Source organism: Peromyscus eremicus, chromosome 20, assembly GCF_949786415.1.
Source record: "Peromyscus eremicus chromosome 20, PerEre_H2_v1, whole genome shotgun sequence".
Classification (NCBI taxonomy): Eukaryota; Metazoa; Chordata; class Mammalia; order Rodentia; family Cricetidae; genus Peromyscus; species Peromyscus eremicus.
The window spans coordinates 33,739,174-33,761,624 of record NC_081436.1 but is presented as its reverse complement, the minus strand read 5'-3'; the positions used below and the strand labels follow the sequence as shown (position 1 = coordinate 33,761,624).

Here is a 22,451-nt window from a genome sequence, read left to right as displayed (position 1 = left end):
GGTTCAGGAACAACTTTAAAAGCTCACCATGGCAGCCTTTCTCTTTACAGACTGTAACCTATTGGAAATCTAGAGGATTTCCAGGCATTAAAACATTTGCCCTTCTTTGTGGTTCCTGATGTTATGGAAGACTCCATTTCATGTTCAATAACATCAGTCTGGGAACAGCACAGAACATGAGGCAGGCAGGCAGATCATACTTGTGTGAGCCTGGTGAACCTCCTTACACTCTTAAAGTCTGAGCTTTCTCTTCTACTAAGGTAAAGACAGCAGTCCTCATATCCTCATTGTAGCTACAGCACAACAGGCAGAATATAGGGTCCCCAAAATGGATACATGAACCCTTGGAACATGTGAACACATAGCTTGCATGGGAAAGGGACTTGGCAGATGTGATTCAGCTAAGGACTCTATGATGAAGATCATTCCGGAACATGGAATGTATCTAATATAATCAAAGGGAAGACTGTCATCATAATGGCATGATAGGAGAAAAACTCCTCTGACCATTCTTGGCTTCAAAGGTAGAAGGGCGGCCCATGGGGTAACTTCTAGAAGCTGGACAAGGTCAGAAAGCAGATATTTCCCTCACAGATGTAGATTTATTAACATCTCTATTTTAGCTTAGTGAGCCTCAGTGTGCATATCTGAACTTTGTAAAGTAACAAATCTGCATAGGTTTAAGTCATTTGCTATAGTGGCTTTGGGAAACTAGTACAGGCACTCAGGGACTGGAGCAGAAGCATTAAGGAACGTGGATACTGAATAGTTTAAATTCACAAGATGAGTAAGTGAAATGTGGACACCAGTTCTTGTGGATATTCTCATTTCCTGTTGAATAAGAAAGTGTTACCCCTAGTGACCTAAAGTGCTGTTAGATCACACCTGGCCATAGGACTCAGGGTTATCTGAATCCTGTGTCAAACCCTAGCCTCTCTTCCCATAGGATCCTTGAGAATAACAGCATAGGAGAACGACAGCAGAGGAAAACAAGCCTATTTTATCATTAGCTGGCTGATATCCTGGACTCTAATGAGGAGTCCCTGGGTAAATACATCTCAGGTAAGGTCTTCTCCACTTCTCTCTGGGCCCTGACCATTGGGAAGGGCTGAGCAAAAGAAACAGGTCGCATAGTCAACCTTGAGCCAAATTAGTGACTAGCCTTGGGAATGAAGATAAGAGGGGAAAAAAAGAGCACCTCCCATGAGACTTCAAAAGTGAAATCTAATCAATATCGCAGTGTGAGACCACGCCTGCTCCTCGCCCTCATCCCCCTCTTCTGGTTCACCAAATACTGAATCAGGAGACTGGATTAGCCTGGTCACGTCGTCATTGCCCTCTGCCAGCTTCTAATTTGAAAACAGGTGAATAAGCATACCAAACTTTAGGACTATATCATAGGAAAAATTAACCCATTCAATAATAATCAATAATAAGGCATACCATCACACCACTAGAAGCCTCTACCAACAACTCATTGAATCTTGATTTTAGATATTTTAAACATGTCCATAAATTAAATTGATGACTTTTGAGCTACTTCACAGTTTCTGGATTTTCTGCTACACTATTTCCTGAGATTAGCATGAATAATATGATATGCATGTGCTCCCATGGATACAGATTTACATTTTCCTAATTCAGTAGTTCAAAATAACAAAGACTTCAGCAGAAGCCAAAAATGAAGCCTTCGTGACATACCTCCTGTCATTTCTCCTCTGGTCGTGACTATCTATTGTCACTTCAGGGACTCTCAAACAGGGGCTCCACAGAAGGCTCAGCCACTGTGAGAAGCAGCTGATGGTACTCCCAGACAGGACCTTCTCTCATGTGGAAGGGAAGAATCCTTTAGCCACACCATCAGAACATGAGGCCCTGAAAGGAGCTGCCTAGTCCCAGTGCTACTGAACAAACGAGACAAGCAGGTTCCAACTCAGGAAGGAATGCCAATGAGTGCCACCATAAAGTCACCTAGTTTAGTACAGAGTTTCAGTGGCTAGCATTGGGCTGGCCATACAGAAGAGGCTGAAAAGACATGTGCATGAGGAAACATGTAGACAAATGTCATAGCTTAGGGTTTTCATCAAGCATTTACTTCACGTCAGGAAATAGCTGGAAGTACTAGAGAATAAGATCTAATTTTTGCAACTACTGTTGAGGGCAGGTATTAGCTTCCCCTGTGATGATTCTGAATGCAAGATCAAGTTCAGGGAAGATAAGTACCTGGTCCAAAGGCCACGATGTGCAGAGACCCCAGTTCAGGTCTGTGTGGCCCCCAACCCTGTGCGTGTTCCAGAGAATCTAAAGAAATCTGACAGGGTACTTTGTGGTACTGGGAAAGTGACCTTTGCTAAGTCCCATCTTCATCATATCACACACCACTTAGAAAGGAGTTATGACTTCATGAAGCCTGGCACCAAAGCACCTTACACACCTCAGTGCCTATGACTGCTAACCTAGCTCTCAAGCAAGCTTTAATCAGGCATTGGTGAAGGGGCAGGAGTAGGGGGGCTTGCTAAGTATGTCTTCCTTAAACAGCACAATATATACATTTGTATAGGAGAATGCTTCAAATCCATATTGATGATCAAGTGATGACTTAGAGAAATCTACCCTCAGAATATGAGATGCACATACATTACAAGCCAGGAATAAACTGCTTCATGTAATGCTTAGGAGAAGTCTAATGTCTAAATAGTACCAAAGTAATGAAGACACATTTAGGTGTCTGCTTCTTCAACAAGGCCCTAGAATGGGACTGGGAGGTGGGGATGGAGACACATGAAAGAAAATGATCAAGCACTGATCTTCAAAGCTTAAATATGAAACCCAGGTCCTGTTAGAAAATGCCAATTGATTAGAAAGTGAACAGAAAACTTGGGGCATAAAACAGTTCAAGTTCAGCACAGTTTTGGCAAGGCAGTGATGAAAGTCTAAAAGCAGTGATAGCTTCATCAATCAGATCCATGGGCCTGTCCCACCAGCCACACTGAACATCTATTTTCTGCCAATCAAATCCAAGAGTGTGAAGGATGTGAAAACTAAGCCCCAGCTTCCCATTCATTATTTACGGTGACTCTAAGTCAAATCCATTCTCCCTCATGACTCCTGGACATGACGAATGTCGTAAAAAAAATAATGCAGTGGTGGCTAGTGGTGCAACTCAATGGGAAGGCGCTGGCCTAGCATGTGCAGGGCCTTGAGTTCCATCCTCAGCACAGAAAAGGAAGACCCCAAGCAATGGTCCCAGAAGTTTTAAATATTTTCAGGGGGAAAAAAGCAAATCTAGGAATGAAATGGTCTTTTGTGCCCGATGCCCCTGAACAGCATCCTCTCTACCCTCATGGATGATGGTGCTCTGTAGTCAAGGAATCCAACAAGGACAGGCTAGGTGACTGCCTAAGACAGCGCAGCTCAGGGAGAGGAAACCCAGACTTGAGCCAAGACCCTCCCCCTCTGCTGCACCATCCTGCTCCTGGCATCATCAAACTTCTCCTGAAGAAAACAAACAGCCCATTTTCCCTCTTGCACTCTGATAAATTCCTGATGGATAGCTCGGAAAGGATCCTGAGAGTCTTAGCTGCTCATCTATTCCTGTTCTGCTCTGTCACTGAATGCTGCTGGATATAGACAATCCATTTGTGTTACATGGAGATGCATCTCTAGGCAACCCAGCAAGGGATGCTTTGTGCTGAATCAGAAAAGTAAGTATCCCTGGCTGCAACACAGCTCTCGGTCCTCCATCGGGTAGCCAGACAGGTTTGTAAAACCTCCCTCAGCTCCACAGAGTCACCAGCTAATAAGAAGCGGTGACTAAAGCTACTCACTGCAGTCAGTCCTAGCTGAATTATTAGAATGGAGACATAAAGACAGCCATATTTCTCTGTGTGGTAACAGCACGTGTGTTATGCCCTCTTCGGTGGTAATGTGTGGTTATGTATTTTCAATAAAACCTCAAAAAGAAAAACTCTGAAATTTTTCAATATTTACAGGGGTTTTCATTAATTCTCAATAAATGTTCAAATTATTTTTCAGGATAGCTAAAGTACCTGTGTACTCAAAATATGTTTTTCTATAAATCTCCCCCCAAAGTTCAACTACTAAATATATCTATAGTAGCACTGGTTACAATTTTATTTTTAAATCTAATTAAAATATAATTACATCATTTTCCCTTCCCACTCTTTCCCTCCTACCTGCCCCATGTCTAGCCCCCTCCCTGGAGTTCATGGGGTCTTTAACATCAAGGAAGGGAGGGTATAAAGACTGTAAGAGCCAAAGGACCATGAAGTGTTCTGTGAGATCATACCTTCTAGATATGCTACAGAAGCTACACCCATGAAATCTCAACAACATGGCTTCAGACCCAAGACCTAAACAATTCCACCACCAGCTGACATCCCAAGATAGATGGGGGGAAATCTCACAGGGCCCAACGCATGGATGAAGAGCTAAAAGCAATTAACAACTCCTGAGAAAGGGAAAATTAGTCTTCCATGGAGAAGATCCCCCTAATTGATTATCCAATACCAAGTAGTCAACCCTAGAAACATACTCTAGAAACAATACCAAGTAGTCAATCCTAGTAACACTGAATGACTCTGCAGGTTACATTTATGCTTATTCTTTTATGTGTATATGTACTAGTAATAGTTAAAAAGAGAAAAAAAACCTTAGAAACTCCATATTTTTCAGCAACAGAACTTTTAAGCTCTTACATGCAATGCTGTATTACCAACAGCCCTCAGGAGTTATAATTACAAAGTCAAAGACTGTAGCAAAGAACAACAAAAATGTTCTTGTCGATAACACTGAATGAAGACAATAAGGCCTAAAATTTCTACCCTGCAAACAGTATGTGCAAACCAAGAGTAGACAACAGTATTGGTGAATACTGTTGCAGGTATCAGAGACTGAAACTTTTACCATACCCTTTTAGAGCACGACATTACAGGTGCAATTCTGACTCGTGCCTTCTGGTGAATAATGAGGGTGGCGATGACATACCAACAGAGAGGAAGAACTAGCATGATGCCAGGTCTGTGGGTTAGAACTGAGCTGTTAGCGTCTAGCAGTGCTTCTCAGCAGGCCTGGGCCCCTCACCTACCTTGCTGGATGAGTGCTTCGGCCGCAAGCTCCCCGCTGCCCACGTTGGCATACTCCTCGTTGGGGTGCTTCCTGTTGTAATGTCGTTTCAGAGATCCAGAGATGTTACACGAGTAATGACAATGGGCACAGCGGAAAGGCTGGGGGACAAGGAACAGAAATGGTGAGCCTCTGCCAACTTCCCCAAGTGTGCCTCCAGGTGAGTGTATGACACCAGCATATCTGCAAATGAGTGGGCCCAGTAGACCCTGTCGCTGGGGAATGGCTCGTCCCAGTTAGGGTTTCTAGTGCTGTGATAAAATACCATGACCAAAAGCAACTCAGGAGGAAAGGACTTATTGTAACTCACACGCCCTGGTCACAGTACATCTGGAAGGAAAGTCGGACAGGAACTCAAAGTAGGAACCTGGAGGCAGGAGCTGAAGCAGAGGCCATACAGAAGTGCTGCTTACTAGTGTATTCCCTATGGCTTGCTCAGCCTGCTTTCTTATACTATTCAGGACCATCACCCAGGGTGACACTGCCTCCTGTGGGATGAGTCCACCTACATCGGTCATTAATCAAGAAAATATACCACAAGCTTGCCCACAGGCCAATCTGGCAGGGGCATTTTCTCAACTGAGGTTCCCTCTTCCCACATGACTCTAGCTTATGTCAAGCTGACATCAAAACTAACCAACACATCCTGCTTCCATGCAGCCCCAAGTGGCCAGGGTAAGGTAGGTCCCAGGGATGCCACTAAACAAAACTGCACTCAGTTTTGTTTTTTTTAATGGATGTCATTAAAAGCAGTTCCTGTTACAACCTAATCCTTGATACTCTTGTTCCTTTGTCTAAACAACTTCCTTAGTGACAGTTCTCTGTCAGAATCTGTAACAACGCACAGTGCCAGGCTGTGGGGACGTGTAGCTGGCAAGAGCCACTGCAGCCTGACCTAGGCCAGAGGAAACACTTGCAGAATAAAGTCACAAATAGATCCACAGCCTTGTCTGGCCCCCTTGCATACTGCTTCTGGGAACTCAATGCAAGGAAGGGAAGGAGCACCCATCAGGTACCCTTAGGAAGACCTATGTATATGTACTAGTAATAGTTAAAAAGAGAAAAAAAACCTTAGAAACCCCATATTTTTCAGCAACAGAACTTTTAAGCTCTTACATGCAATGCTGTATTACCAACAGCCCTCAGGAGTTATAATTACAAAGTCAAAGACTGTAGCAAAGAACAACAAAAATGTTCTTGTCGATAACACTGAATGAAGACAATAAGGCCTAAAAAAAAGCTATGTACCTGAATCACTGCCATATGCTAGGCTCTTTCTCATACCAAAGTGTCCTCCTGTGTCACGGTGCCATGTAGCTCAGAGTGGCAGGAATCCTGTTTGGCATTTGGGCCCATCTATCAACACCAGCTTTCTGTCAAGGCAGTAAAAAGCAGCTCATGGGCTGTGGTGATGTGTTCCCCAAAATATTGTGCACCCTAATAAACTTATCTGGTTTCAGAGAACAGAACAGCCACTAGATATAGAGGCCAGAAAATGGTGGCACACACGCCTTTAATCCTAGCATTCCAGAGGCAGAGATCCGTCTGGATCTCTGTGAGTTCAAAGCCACACTGGAAACAGCCAGGTGTGGTAACAAGAGCCTTTAATCCCAGAAGTAATGGCAGAAAGCAGAAAGGTATATAAGGCATGAAAACCAGGAACTAGAGCTGGTTAAGCTTTTAGCCGCAGTTCAGCTGAGATTCATTCTGGATGAAGACTCAGAGACTTCCAGTCTGAGAAAACAGGATCAGCTGAGGAATTGGCAAGGTGAGGTAGCTGTGGCTTATTCTGCTTCTCTGATCTTCCAGCGTTCACCCCACTACCTGGTCCCAGGTTTGTTTTATTAATAAGTCCTTCTAAGATTCTTGCTACAATGGGCCCCCAAGATGACCTCAGTACTCTGGATGTTGCAGGAGGTGCTCAGATGAAGCATGTTTAACCTCACAGGTGGAACTCACCTGCAATGGAACCTCAGACAAGTAGCAAAATGTCTCTGAGCTCTTTCTTCATCAGAAACCTGAGGATAGTAGCTACCTTGTTAAGCCATGCTCTGGATGAAAGGGTGGAACACAACCAACAGCTGAGACACTGCGCTGAGAGCTCCCTATGATCTCCATCAGCAATTTTACAACAACTCTTGCACTCACAGAGGCTGACACATCACTGTGTCTATTATGACCACCTGGACTCTGTGACTGACAAATGCATCCATCTTTTCACCATTACTATGCAGAGGCACTAAAGCAGTAACAGCAATGACTGAGCATGGAGAGAACCAACCAGCAGGGGGGATGCCCTCCCTGACCCGAAGCTTCCACAGCCTCCAGCAATGGCTTCTAGTCTTCCCACAGAGAGGCAGAGCAGAGAGCCAGATGGGTAAACACAAGGAAGCCCTTTGCCTAAGTCTTCTCTCTCCTTACTGTATACCCAACACTCCTTCAAAGCAGCTTCTGCCCATGCCTTCCACTCCTCCCCTTCCCACTTAGGGCTCTATCATCTCCCGGGAAAACAGTTCCCAAAGGTTTGGCCAACACCGTCTTGTCAGACCCCATGTCCCATATCTGTCAGATGGTGCCACCTCCCCGTATAAAAGGACACGGCAGCACTGCTATTGCCAGCTTTTGCTGATGGCCTCAGCACTAACTGACAAGATCGGCTGTTCAGCCCTGATATTCAGAGTTGACTCTCTCTAAGGCACTGTCTTGAGGCCTGTTATGTCTGTCTGCTCTGGTTTCCATGATCATTTTTATACCATTGACGGCTGGATGTGAACATTCGGTATGACCCCTCCTCTCTTTCCCCAGGTAGGACTATCTAACTGCCTTCTAGTTTTCTCCACAGGGAAATGCTGCAAGCATAACTCCAAGCAACTTCAGATTCATATCGTGCTGCATAATCTGCTGATCATTCAGACAAAAAAGCTGGCTTTTTACCACTCAATCACTTCTGTTACCTAGCCCCAGAATCCGCCCCTGCCCCTCTCCGCATGTCACGCCAGTGGAGAGAAGGATGCCATTTCAACTGTATTGATTTTAGCACTGGAGATTGACACCTAGGTTTAACTGCATTGTTGCCTTGCACTGTTAGGTAAGCACTCTGCCACTGAACAATGTCTCCTGCCCAAATCCTCTTAAGAGAAATGTTGGGAGCTGGAAAGATGGCTCAGAGGTTAACAGCACTGGCTGTTCTTCCAGAGGTCCTGAGTTCAATTCCCAGCAGCCACATGGTGGCTCACAACCATCTATAATGAGATCGGGTGCCATCTTCAGGCAGATCACTGTATATATAATAAATAAATAAATGAGAGAGAGAGAGAGAGAGAGAGAGAGAGAGAGAGAGAGAGAGAGAGAGAGAGAGAGAGAGAAATGTCATACCTCAGGAAGGCCCAGGAATTTATTATTTTTCTACAAAAGAAAGACAAAGAAGCTTCAGGAAGTCCCCAGAGAACATCTACATCAAAAGCATCCTAGGACACAAAATATTTAGTGCTGTTCTATGCAGAGCTATATTTTTGCAATCAGTCCTTCACAGAACCCTTGTGGTTTGGACCACAGGCCTGGAACAATGGCAAAACTTGTAGGGGTTTCTCATCTATCCACCACACACACAGGGGCAAAAGGACTACACTACCAATAAAGGACTATTACAAAGTTAAAAGCCACACCACAGTCTAGTGCTTTCCTCTCTAAATAAGCAAACATTATGAATTTAATACTTTTGGAATGCTAGCATTTACACAGACATCAAAAAAAGAAACGGAGAATGTTATACTGCCCACATGGGGTGGTCAGCAAGTAACAGCCGAGAAAGAGAGGGGCAATCAAAGTAAGAAATGGTCCTACAAGCCAAATTCAGACAGTGGAGCCAAGTCCATCCTTCATGTGGCAAAGCAGATAAATTGCCACATGAGAATTTCAAAGCCTTTTAGTTCCCATGCAGACTCCTGCGAAGAATTTCTAATGAGAAGAAAAATGGCAAACAGGTATGCCACGAGGAAAGAGAAGGTACAGATGAGGCCAAACGAGAGCTCAGTCCCCAAGCGACAGATTTTTAGCCACATGTCAATTCTTGCCATTGGAAGGCTCAGGGGAGCACTCTGACAAACCCTCCCATGTAGAATGCGGTATCGGGCCAATGGATACTGTGAGCTCAGCACTAGGTTCAGCAGATGTCTTTCTGGTGAACTGTTCTGGGGCTTGAAAGATAATGACTCCTTTTCCTGGGCTCGACTCTGTTCCCTAAACCTTTTCCATCATTCCATGAAATCCCCTGCTGGGGTCCTCTGTCCTAAACTACATTCACTGAGCCACACCTGGACCTTTCTGGCAAACCAAGTTCTAAGTTGAGAAGCCTTGGTAGTGTCAATCGGAGAACTCTCCAGCAGCTATGGCAGGTGAGAAGGCAGGCGAACCATAGCTAACCCACTCTGGTTGTGTTACTGATTCAGATCTTAAAATTCATATCCGAAGCATGGATTTGCTGACCTCCTACTGTGAGTGAGACACTGTTCTCTGACCTGAAGATCCCATGATGAATGAAGGCAGGCTTGTAATTCCCTGAATATATATGAGTTTCCAAAGATTAAATGCTACCTAGGCAAACTAAATCATAAAACTTGGTTCATACACCAGATACTCTCAAATAGCAAATGGCACTGGACCTCATAAGGGAAGTTATTTATTCTGAACCTTCAGAACAGAATCCAGCCAAGAGTTAGGGAGACATAACTCATGGCATCCACATAGTTCACTTGGAAGAAAGCCTAAAGTTCTTACTGAGGTTCAAGAGAAAGGGAATAGAAAAAAGACAGGGAGCTGTCAGCCATAGCTTCTGTTCAGGAGCACTGGAGTTATTTAACCAGCTTTCTGAGCTCTAACATCATAACTAAGCTGTTTCATCTAATATTTCCTGAGCTACCATCTGTTGGGTAGTCAGGCTTTTCATGGACTCACTCTTCTAAGTCTCACAATTTTATACGGGTACAACTATTGTTCCCATTTTACTGATAAGAAAATGGAGGCACAGAGTGATTTAGGAACTTGTCCAAAGCCTCATAGTCTCCTAGTCTGCACTGTTTTGGAGCCCCAGGCAGAGCTAATCACAAGGAAATGATTTAGTTTTTCACTGGCCATCTGGGCATCTAACCTCCTCACAGCTCTTCTCGGGGGGATTACAGGCTGGCCTTCTAAGATATCATAGATACGGGCCAGCCCAGAGTTAACCATTAACCCATAACAACCATCAACTAACAGCCATGGTAGACTTGGAAAGACTAAGGCCACTGCTGATTTTCACTGTGGTGCACAAGTATGAGCATGTGCCTGCACGCACACATACTCACACACCAACTGTTAATGTGTGCTCTGTGGAAACACTAATGTTAGGCTTTAGGAGCGAGCATTAGGTGTCAAGCAAGAGAGTGACAGCCCCATGTGGGCAGTAAAGAATATCAGTGTCTTTCTTGATGCCTGTGCAAATGCTAGCATTCCAAAAATAATAACTTCATATTTGCTTAGAGAGGAAAGCACTAGAATATGATGTGGTTTTTAACTCCATCAAACTCCTGTGTTTGAACTGTAGACATTTTGTTCACATTTTATTGCTCTGGAAACTAAACAGAGGATGGACTGAAAGAAACAAGAGTGAGGCATGAACCAATCATCCTTTGCTTCAGTGGTATAGGCAGCAGGCACTGAGGGCCACAGTGAGTCAGGGGAACAAATACCCATGCAAGAATGTGAGCAGCTAGAGAGAAGAAGGGACGTCAGATGGACCCAATTGTTGAGATGGTGTGTGGGAAGAAAGAGGCTAAAAGCCTCAAGTAAAGGGGTCATCTAGATCACAGAACAGAAAGAAATGATACCAGTCTTATGGGGGTAAAAGTAGGAAGTCTAGACCACCAGCCCCCCCAAAACCAGAGATGAGTAGAGCCATAAATCTTTTTTTTTTTTTTTTTTTTTTTTTGGTTTTTCGAGACAGCGTTTCTCTGTGTAGCTTTGCGCCTCTCCTGCAACTCACTTGGTAGCCCAGGCTGGCCTCGAACTCACAGAGATCCGCCTGGCTCTGCCTCCCGAGTGCTGGGATTAAAGGCGTGCGCCACCACCGCCCGGCTAGAGCCATAAATCTTAAACACAAAAAACTCCTGTGGTATAGTTGTCTATCTGGGCATGGGAACTTGGAAGATGCTCTATGACTGAATGTGGCTGTAGCAAGAGACCTGGCAGTTCTGTATACACTGGTGGCCCAGAGTGATGGACAGGAAGGAGGGCTGCAGAGAGGGCACTCAGGCAGAGGAATCAGAAGCTTCTGGAGTTGTAGGGTCCAAGGCCGCTGTCCTCAGAGTGGGAGAGACGGTAGCGTCAAGTACACCGAGAATCCCAATTAGAAATGGCCTTACCAGTGTCCACAGGCCAGACACAGAGAGAACAGCTCTGGTGAGCTCACTGAAGAGTTCACTAACAGGGTGAAAACAAAAAGCTGAGTTCAGCAAGCTGCTGGGGTGACACGGGGCAGGAGTGAGTTCTGGGTCACGGGCCAATTCTCAGAAGATATCTACTCTTGACCCACAGTGCAGGCTGAAAAAAAGGTGCAATTGAATTTGTAAGGCAGTGGCTCCCTAAGTTCATGGATTTTTTATCAGAAAAAGTCTCATCAGTGCAAACAAGTACTACATTCCAGTTTCGGGTGTGTCCCCAAAGGCTCAGAGACCCAAATGTGAACCTCCCCTATGAGATGGACCTTTCCATGCAGAGGATGACAGTATCAGATGACTCTAGTGTGGGAAATCTGGGGATGTGGAGCACAATTTTATAAGCCTAAGTGTGATATCCTGGGTGAGATAGACCTAGAAAATTAAAACAGAAGATAAACCACTTACTTGATTGACATCCTGGTAAACACAGGAAAAGAAAATGTTGCTGTAGCAACCTGTACCAAGTGGACTAGTTGGTGGAAGATAGGTATTAGATGCAGCATTATTAGACCGCAAGTACCTTCACACCGGAATGATGGCATTATCATTGTTACATCAAGCAAGAGTAAGTACATGAAGTCAAACCATGAATGAACCAGAAACTAAGAGGTGCGCTCAGATATCGGATCCACCACTAGTCAACCATGACAACTCCAGTTGTTTTTGGGGGGAGGGGAGTGCATATGCCCACTCTCAAGTGTGTCCATATTCATTGGTATGGTGTGCGGGTGGAGGTCAGAGGTCAACCTCAGGTGTTGCTCCTCAGGAGCCACCATCTTGTTTTGTTTCTCATTGGCCTGGAGGTCACTACTTGAGCTAGAGATCCACAGATTTCCACCTCCCCACTACTGGGATTACAAACTCACACCTCCACACCCTGCCTAGCTTTACTCTCCTCCCCAACACTTTTAATTCCCTAATAAACCTCTGCTCACCTGCCAAGGTTGCAAAGAGGTCACAAAAACAGAACAGGACTGTAATTTGAGAAGTACAAAATTCAAAAGGTCTCAGGACGTTTGTGCTTAATCAGTTGCACAACACTGTCAGGCCTTTATAGTCACAAGCTCCATTTCTGGGGATTCAATCAAGAATCCAAAGTTCTTTTAAATTCTCAAAATTCTTTTAGGTTCTCAAAATGTGTCTGTTCTGAGCATGTGCAGATGTCTATAACAACTATTTTAATTGTAACATTGCTTTCGGTATGGAAAGTTAATCTGGAGACAAAGTATTTGTAATGCGCCTCAGTCATGTGCATACCCTAGGCCATCTTACAGAAAGGACTTGAGCATATGCAAATGCTGGTGTCTGTGGGGAATTGTGGAAGCAAGCTCCTCACATGCTGAGGCTGAACTATGCCTACATTTACCAACTTGGTCATCTGAGACTTGAAAAACCTCCTGGTAGATAGCCCTACCAACTCTCCATGAGAACATCCCTTCCCTTTCCACCCTAGAGAAGACCTCCTCTTCCTATAGCAGAGAGGCCTGTCTGCAGCCTGAGGCATGCAAAGCAAGGTCCACCCCCTCACCAAGCACCATGATCCTCCCACCATCGACAAAGGCTTCAAAGTATCCCTCCCACATCACCACAACTGCACTATCTCTGTACACACTGACGGTGACTCATGCCTGTGGCACACTCCTATAAACAGGAGTAAAGAGTTTGCTATTTTCCTGGTGCTGAGGGTCGAACCAATGAGGTACACCACAAGCCACTGAAGACATTTCCTTAGTGCTGCATTTTAAGTGAGTTAGCAAAGTGATCGGCAGTCAGAGAACAGCCGGTACACTTCTTTTTGATGGTGGGATAATCAGACCACAGAAGTTGTTTTCAAAGGTCACAGCACCTTCACAGTCTATTTAGCCATCAACTACGTTCAGCTTTGTCATGGAGACACCCAATTAAACATCCATCTTTTGTCTACAATCATACTTTTACGTTGATGAAAATATGCCTAGTACTAAACGATGCCAGAGAAGAGAGAGCCTGGCTCTTACAGGCTCCAGATTATACTCAAGCTTCGTGTGCTGACCAGGAGAAGCCACTTTGCCAGGACCTCTCCACAGTGCCCAGCAAGGAATCTCAGAGCTCAGATTTACATACAGCCAGTCACTAGGTAGTCTCCATCTCCCCCACAGCCAGCGGAGGCAAGAGAACAGTAGGAAGTAGGAAGAAACTAGGGAGATGCAAAGGGAAAAGAACAGATAAATTACTTCAGTGTGTGTGGGAGAGAGGGAGAGAGGGACTGTGAGAGAGGGGGGGGGGGAAGAGAGAGAGAGAATGGTAATATATCAGGCTCAGGGCCAGATCCGCTGTAAAATATATAATCAACTGAGGTAAAATATCCTTTCTAATAATGTGAGACCAAAATGAGCCATCTTAGAAATAAGACCAAAATGCTTTCACCCTAAAACTAAGGCCTAAGATTTCTCCTTTTAGGAATAGGCCATTAGTTACTGAAACCAGTCAGTCTAGATTCCAGAAACCAGGAAGTGTAAAAGTACAGAGTCACAAGGTAGTCACAAGGTAGTCACGAGGTAATGACTGCCTGAGTATGGAATGTCCTCTCCCTGGTTTCCAGGGTAACTGACCACAGAAATGTCCCCTGAGGGCAGCCAATGAGAAATGGTGGCGGGCAACCACCCCCTTAGAAGTAAGATTAAGCCATGATTTCTAGAAAGCCCCTAGAAGCGAGCCAATCAGAATTGTATCTGTACTAGCACCCCTAAATGATGTAACCTTGTGATTTTTCCCTTTAAAAACTGAGGTTGCAGAGAGGTGGGCACTTCCTCCAGCCTCCACTGCATTGGATGTATTGGACGAAGTCCCTGCCTAGGCTTGTACTGCTTTTGGATATCTAGAATTAAACCTTGCTTTTGCATTCCAGCATGCTCGTCTTTGGTGGTCTCTCTGGGGGTCGCGATCTGGGCACAACAAATAAAATGCTTATATATGTGCATAAACAAGCTATCACTTGCCCAGTGTTATGTTAGGAAGCAGAGGTAAGATTACAGCAGAGTTAGATCCATCGGGTCATTGCCACACCTACAGACGGCTTTTGCTCCCATACCTAGTTCTCTCCTCATTATCTGAGCTACCCTCTCCGCAGACTCTATACTTGGATTTATGAGATGTTTTACCACTGTGGTGACCTCAGGAGGTAATCCCTACTGCTACAGGAACATGCTCTTTGCATAAGCTTGAAGACCTGAACACATAAAGGACCACTCATACAATCCACATGTATACAATCCACGGCAAGAGATACTTTCCATGTACTTGCTTGGCCTCACAACAATCTTGTAAACTGGAAATGCTTGCTTGCTTGCTTGCTTGCTTGCTTGCTTGCTTCCTTCCTTCCTTTTCCTTCCTTCCTTCCTTCCTTCCCTTCCCACCTTCCTTCCTTTCTTTTCATTTAGACAGTTAACTGAATTTAACAATGATTATGTGACCTGCCTAAAGTAACACAGGAGGAAACAGATGCAAGAGCAAATGCTGACATAGACACATGTTGAGCTAAATCCAAAACCTTTGACCAAGTTCAAGTACAGCAATGAATTCAACTAAACATGCCCAAGGAATTTAGAGCACATATTCCTTGTACAGCCAAAACTACCTACAGGCAAGGAAAAAGAATGATGCTAGAATAATGTAAGAGTTTAAAAGATAATAAGAACAAAAAGACATTTGATGATGGTATATAGCTTTAATACCAGCAATCAGGAAGCTGAGGCAGGAGCATCATGATTTTGGGGCAAAACTGGGCTACACAGCAAGTCTCTTAAAACAAAACAATAACACACACACACACACACACACACACACACACACACACACACAAACGAGAGAGAGAGAGAGAGAGAGAGAGAGAGAGAGAGAGAGAGAGAGAGAGAGAGAGATATCTGTGTAAAGCCTGAGAAAAGCCTCTGAAGCCAATGCAGGCCCAAGTCTAAGCTGTATCATTTCATCACCAGGGAAAGCCTCTTGACCTTTTTTATGCCTCTCTTTTCTCATCTATCAAATGGATATAACATTGGCTCCTGCAAGGATGGAGTAAGATACTATAAATACAGCATATGACACATGATAAGTATTTCCTGTGTGAGCTGTCACCACCACTGTTATTTTCGAAGTCAACATGTTATAGAAGAAAATGACAGAAAAGAAATAGGAAATTAACAGCCGCAGCAAGAGAACAGTTTCACAGCAGTTACACAGATAGAACGGAGCCTCGTTTTTGTTGCATCAGGAAACACTGAAATGTCAAGAAGACAGCCACATTTTTACCTGTTCTAGCAAGACTGTGCAGAGCACAATTCATGATGTCCTACTGATTTCTTCAACTGCCTGCTCCCAATCAGAAATGACAAGCCCACAGCTACCAGGAAAGAAGCCCTGCAGAAATAGCGATGGGAGCAGAGAACGCAGCAGCAGGCACAGAGCAGAAGAGGAAGGAAGCCAGGATGGAGGTGGAATATACTGCTCAAGGATCTCAAAGTCCCTGCTAAAGACCCAACAAGGCCTTGGCCAAGGTGGGCTCCACCAACACTGAGCAAGTAGTTATGGTAAACAAGAGCTGGTGGCAGGACCGTGGAGTACCTGACCTTCTGTGTCCTTGTGCCCCCTTAGAGCTATGGATCAGGAGATGGTTCCCACCATCTCCTGTGAGCCATGGAACTTGGGCATTTTCCTCTAACCCCTGATGTGTTAGTTTCCTCCTCTGAAATCTGGAGGTTAAAAAATACTGTCAGACTGACTGAGTTCCAGGACCCAGAGGCTGGATGGCCCAAAGACCTAAGATAGAACCAAACACAAGAGAAAAAAAAAATGTCAATGTAATGATGCCTACCGATACTCTGCTATACTCACAGATTAGTGCCTACCCCAATTGTCATCAGAGAGGCTTCATCCAGCAACTGATGGAAACAGACGCAGACCCACAGCCAAACATTAGGCCAGGTCCAGGGAATCCTACTGAAAAGAGGGAAGAAGGATTGTACGAGCAGAGGGGTCAAGGAAATCAGAAGAAAACCCTCAGAATCAACTAACCTGGGCTGATAGGAACTCAGAGTCTGAATCGACAACCAGGGAGCCTGCATGGGATAGGACAGACCTGGGCCTTCTACATGTATGTGACAGTTGTGTAGCTTGGTTTACTTGTGGGACTCCTGACAGTGGGAGCAGGGGATATCTCCAACTCTCTTGCTGGCGTTTGGGGCCCTAGTCCTCATACTGGGTTGCCTTGCCCAGCCTTAATACAAGGGGAGTACTTAGTCTTACTGCAATTTGATATGTCATGTTTTGTTGATATCCATGGGAGACCTGCCCCTTTCTGAACAGAAACGGAGGAGGAGTGGATTGGAGAGGGTGGGCAGAAAGGAGGTAGGAGAGGGAATGGGAGGAGAGGAGGGAGGAGAAACTGTGGTCGAGATGTAAAATAAATAAATTTAATTAAAAAAAAACATAATGAAAAAAGAACAAAAAACTGTCAAAACACAGTTACTGTAAAAAGGCCAGGGAGTTTATTTGCCTGACAGTGCTGCTAAGTGCTCCAGGACCCCCCTCCATCACCACTGCCAGGCTGAGATGGCAGTGTGCTCCAGGACCCCCCTCCATCACCACTGCCAGGCTGAGATGGCAGTGTGATCCAGGACCCCTCTCCATCACCACTGCCAGCTGAGATGGCAGTGTGTTCCAGGACCCCCCTCCATCACCATTGCCAGGCTGAGATGGCAGTGTGCTCCAGGACCCCCCTCCATCACCACTGCCAGGCTGAGATGGCAGTGTGCTCCAGGACCCCCCTCCATCACCATTGCCGGGCTGAGATGGCAGTGTGCTCCAGGACCCCCCTCCATCACCATTGCCGGGCTGAGATGGCAGTGTGCTCCAGGACCCCCCCCCCCATCACCACTGCCGGGCTGAGATGGCAGTGTGCTCCAGGACCCCTCTCCATCACCACTGCCAGGCTGAGATGGCAGTGTGCTCCAGGACCCCCCTCCATCACCACTGCCAGGCTGAGATGGTAGTGTGCTCCAGGACCCTTCTCCATCACCACTGCCAGGCTGAGATGGCAGTGTGCTCCAGGACCCCTCTCCATCACCACTGCCAGGCTGAGATGGCAGTATTCAAATCCATGCCTGTCTATGCTCTTGTTCCATCCCGAGTTCTGATGGCAAGTGATGACTGCAGAAACTGGGGTGTTCTCCCTGGACCCCAGCTCTCCCAGACACACTTCTTTTAGAGTCTTGCTCCATGAGCTCAGCGATCATCCCCTCCTATCTCCCAACTGCTTTACTGAAATGACTCCCTGCTGTGGCTTTCACTATCCTGTACTATGACACACACTTTGCCTCTTACTCTCCCCATGAAAACATGCACTCCAAGGAGCTGAGTTCCTTTTGGCTATTTTCCAGTGTATGGACCTGATAGCACCAAGGACAGCACCCAAGGAAAGGAGAGAAGGCACTGACTGTACCTGTGACACATGAGCACTCCCTCCAGCCTACTTCTGCACTCCGAAGATACATTAGTCACCCAGGATCCTTTTTTTTTTTTTTTTTTCCAGAGCTGAGGACCAAACCCAGGGCCTTGGGCTTGCTAGGCAAGCGCTCTACCACTGAGCTAAATCCCCAACCCTGTCACCCGGGATTCTTGTAGGCATACGAAAAAAAATAAAATGGAATATAATATACCAAGAGATTAAGTAAGTACAACTCGGGTTATATTTACTTTAATTTTTTCTTCTTACATTGCTTCATTTCCCTGCTTTCTACAACTGAACGCATTGTCACGTAATCAGAAATATGTAGACATTATGTTAAATAGATTAACCAATCAAGACAGAAAACAGACCCAGACCCAGAGCTAAACTTCTGCAGCAGAGTGTCCAGAAGGGAAGAGGAGTTTAGACAGTCAGTGAGAGCCAGGTAAGAAATCTGACCCGCACCTGTACAGCACAAACCACCCTATTGCCCAGACTCCTTGCTCCTTCTGCATTGGACCTCCTGAGAATAATCTTTTCACACCATATATACCTCTGCTCAAGCTGTGGCTCCCTCTGCCCTCTGGGGGGATGGGGGAATGTGCTTTCTTTGCAGGCCTGCCTGTTCCATGTCTGTCCACAGCCTTGCCTGTACTACTCTCCACGGTCACCCCCAGTCACTGGGGTGGTTCAGTCACATCCTATCCTTCCTTACTACTGTCACTTTGACCTGATTCTCACGTACCATGTCCTGGGCCACACCCCTAACTGCTTCTCACCCATCATTCTCTTTATAAGTCCCCCCACTTTCTCCTGCTCAGTGGCTCCTGAGTCTGAGGAAGCCTACAGAGAGGTGGGCAGGCACAGCCTCAGATGACCTCCTCAGAGTTTCCTGTGATAAAGCAGTCACTGCATCTGGTGGGCAAGGCATGTATAAAGCCCCACATGACCTTGAGGCATGTGCTGTGAGAGCTGGGTGGATATGAGACAGGTGCACAATAGCTCACTCCATGCAGTATCACCCTGCAGCTCCACTCACATCTTTGAGTGTTCCTTCTTTTCTAAAGACACTCCACCTCACCCTGCTCTACCTTGTTAAACTCTAAGACAACTTCACGGGCCTGGGCAGATAGAACTGTCCCTCTGAGGTACCTCATGATCTACTTTGTAGGTATCTCTGTCATTCTGACCTTGCTCCTTTCTGCTTGAGCTGTCTAGGCCATATTATGTGGGTTTTTTTCTTAATATTCTCATTAATCAATTGATCCTAATACCACGTGACATGGAAGAAAAGAAAGGGATGTGATATCTTATATGCTATGTCTCTATGACAAAAAGCTGAAGCCATGTGAATGAAGAAGCCCAAAATGAATTCAGTGCTGACCCACTCACTACAGGCAAAGCATCAAACATCATCCACAAAGCATGGTTCATAGGATCTCGTTCTCTAAAGGCATTTCCCATCCCTACCGAAGTGAATGATTTCACTTACGCTGTGAAAGATTATGCTGTCACACTTCACAGATTTAAGCCAAAATTGATTGTTCCAGTATTTTTTTCATCCGTAAGTTACTAATAGTACACGTGCTATCTTGTGCCTGATATTGGACAGATTCATCACATATGTTCACACTCACTCCTTGAGCATGTTAACTCACCATATGACATGTCAAAAAACCTCCCAACTTTTCTCAGAAGAACCAGTTTCCTTCTCACTAGGAACCCCTGCAATCAGCATGTCCACCTGCCCCTACCCTAGGCCTCCAACTTTCTGCTAGCAGAGTCCACATCAGGACACCTATGTTTCTCTGCAGCCAGGGTTGGAGGGACTCAGCAGCCAGGCACCTGTCACGGTCTGTTAATGATTCATGTGATGCCCAGCCAACCAGCCTAAAATCAGTACCCTAAAACCTAAGAACCCATTTTAAATGTCTTCTTGAAAGTCATTAAAGACCTATAAAGACATTGTAAAGTGGAAGTCATAGAATGAGAGACTGAATTTACAACATATAACCAAAAACTGACGCACAGTTTTAAAATAAATAAGAAAAATGAAGAAACAGTTGAGCTGTTATTTACTAGGGAAGATGTAAGGAAGGCAGGGAGGGAGAGGAGGAAGAAAACTCATGGCCATGACAGCCATGGAAATGAAAGTGTACAGAGATCACAGCATGCCTAGCAGGGCAATGAAAAACTCTTCACACCAAACTACGGGCTGACATGGGCATCTATGCATTGCTACTGCTGCTGCTGCTGCTGCTGCTGCTGTTCCTGCTGCTGCTGCACACTTCTGCAACCACTCTGGAGTGCAACCAGGGATCACCTAATGAAGTTGCAGATCCCACAGCCAGCACACCCTGTGCATGTGTCACCCAGAGGAGCTGGAGGACACAGGCATCAGAGAACATGTGCTGACAGCTCATAAGAGCAGAGCTCATTACAGTCACAAACAGAAGAACCTGATCACTTCTGGGATACCCAACCAATATAAACACACACCCTAGGTTCACATACCAGAGTATAATGACATACAAGGAAAGTTCTGCTAGGCTTCAGAAACCTTTCCAGCTCTCTAGAAAGAGCAAGTTCTCCTCCTCACTGGGGTCTGTCACCCGGGAAAGTGGGAACAAAACCTGCATAGCTGTAGAGCAACTTCGATCAACATGTCCACCTTGACCCCCAACCCCCAGGCCTACAACCCTTTCCCAGAGTCCACATCAGAGCTTAATCATTTATGCTTCTGTATTGGCCAGGGCCGAACTCGGCAGCCAAAGGACTTGGCAACTGCAAAGAAATGAGAGGATTAGAACCAGGAGCAAGAACCCTGTTCTGTCTCATCAATATGCAGCTGAATAAAGAAGCAAAACTCAAAACAAACATTCCAAATGGCATGGACATTTATGTGGCATAAAAGCTGAACTGAAACTGTCTAGGGTGATGGAGGAGAATAATTGGGGGATGAGATAAAGGAAGCAGGGTGTGGAGGGAATAGGCTCCATGTACAATGTATACCTCTGTGAAACTTTTGAAAAAATGAATTATGCAACTGACTCTCACTGATGGCCCAGATGGATATCTTTGGTGCAAAAGGCCTCATCTAAAGCAAAAGAACACATGGCATCCCTTTTACCTGAAAACCTGCACTTGGACCACCCTGTTTATGTTTAAGTGAACAGAAGAGGAGATGAAGGGGACTCAAATCCACTGATGATAACAAAGAAAGCAGTCAGAGTGGCCACTAAGTCCCTCTTGCCTGCCTGCCACCTAGGGTGAAAAACATAATATGCACATTTTACAGATGAAGAAAGTAGAGGCTGCTGCAGAGGGTTCTCAGACAGTCACCATCAAACCAGGCTTTGACCTAGGGCCAGACTCCAAACCTCAGGCACCACTCCTCCTCTCCCCCACCCCACAACTGATACACAGATCAATCAAGGCTACTGCAAATAACTGTGACTTCAGCAACAATGTCTCCTGCTGCTGCATCAGCTGGGTGACTTCAGCAACCTTCCCACTCTAGTGTGCTTCATTTTACAGATGATTCTGGGTTTCAAAGGACAGCATCAATGTGATATCATTCTACAACGGCATTTCTAACACCTGGAGTGCTGGTGGCACAATCAGCCATTTCTTTCCCTTCCCTTCCCATTCCCACCTTGGTGACCCGGCTCTGTACAGCCCCTGTCTGGACTGCCTGTTAACCACCAGCATGCTCCCACTGACTCCAGACTGCAGATCAGACAAGATTAACACTGCTGCAAAACTGAAGATTGACAAGGAACTACATTTTCCTCGATTTCCAAAGAATACACCAGAATGGATTAGACATGTGCCTTCCACAGGAATCTCCTTTAATATTCCTTAACGCGATACAATGATGAAACAAGGCTTACAGGGCCCAACCAAAGAAAACAACTTTACAGATATCTAATTCCCTCTCTGCTGAAAAGCAGGCCCTTGCCTCATGCTATACTCCCTCTCTGGGCCTTGGCACTAACCAGGGCCTGCCTCACTGAAGCTAGGAGCAAGGCAAGTGCACAGCATCTCCCCTCCAAAGCACTCCCATATGCTACATCCACTTTTAATCTTGCAGGTCTCACTACTGTGAGAAGGACAAACCTAGGGCTCAAGCCTACACAGGAAAGGAGAATGAACCCAGCAATACAATAGAAGGTGTGTGGGATCCTGGCCCTTTGTGGTTCTGAGCTCTTAAAGCAGCTCAAAATCCCACACTCCACCTAGAAGCCTGCCAGGAAGAATCTATCAGCCTACAGACCTGTAACTAGGGCTAGAAATACAGTTTATCTGGCAGAGTGCTTGGCTATCATGGACAGAACCCTGGCTTCCATGCC

At 45.5% G+C, this 22,451-nt stretch overlaps 1 protein-coding gene across 4 annotated transcripts in view; it reads right to left on the bottom strand.

Annotated features, from left to right (window-relative positions):
- Zfat (zinc finger and AT-hook domain containing) overlaps positions 1-22,451 on the bottom strand; it is a 183,246-nt gene that overhangs the window by 31,185 nt on the left and 129,610 nt on the right. For all 4 annotated transcript variants that reach the window (XM_059246900.1, XM_059246899.1, XM_059246901.1 and 1 more), the window contains exon 12: positions 5,108-5,246. In XM_059246900.1, the coding sequence (XP_059102883.1) occupies positions 5,108-5,246 (139 nt within the window). The remainder of the gene's footprint in view (positions 1-5,107; positions 5,247-22,451) is intronic.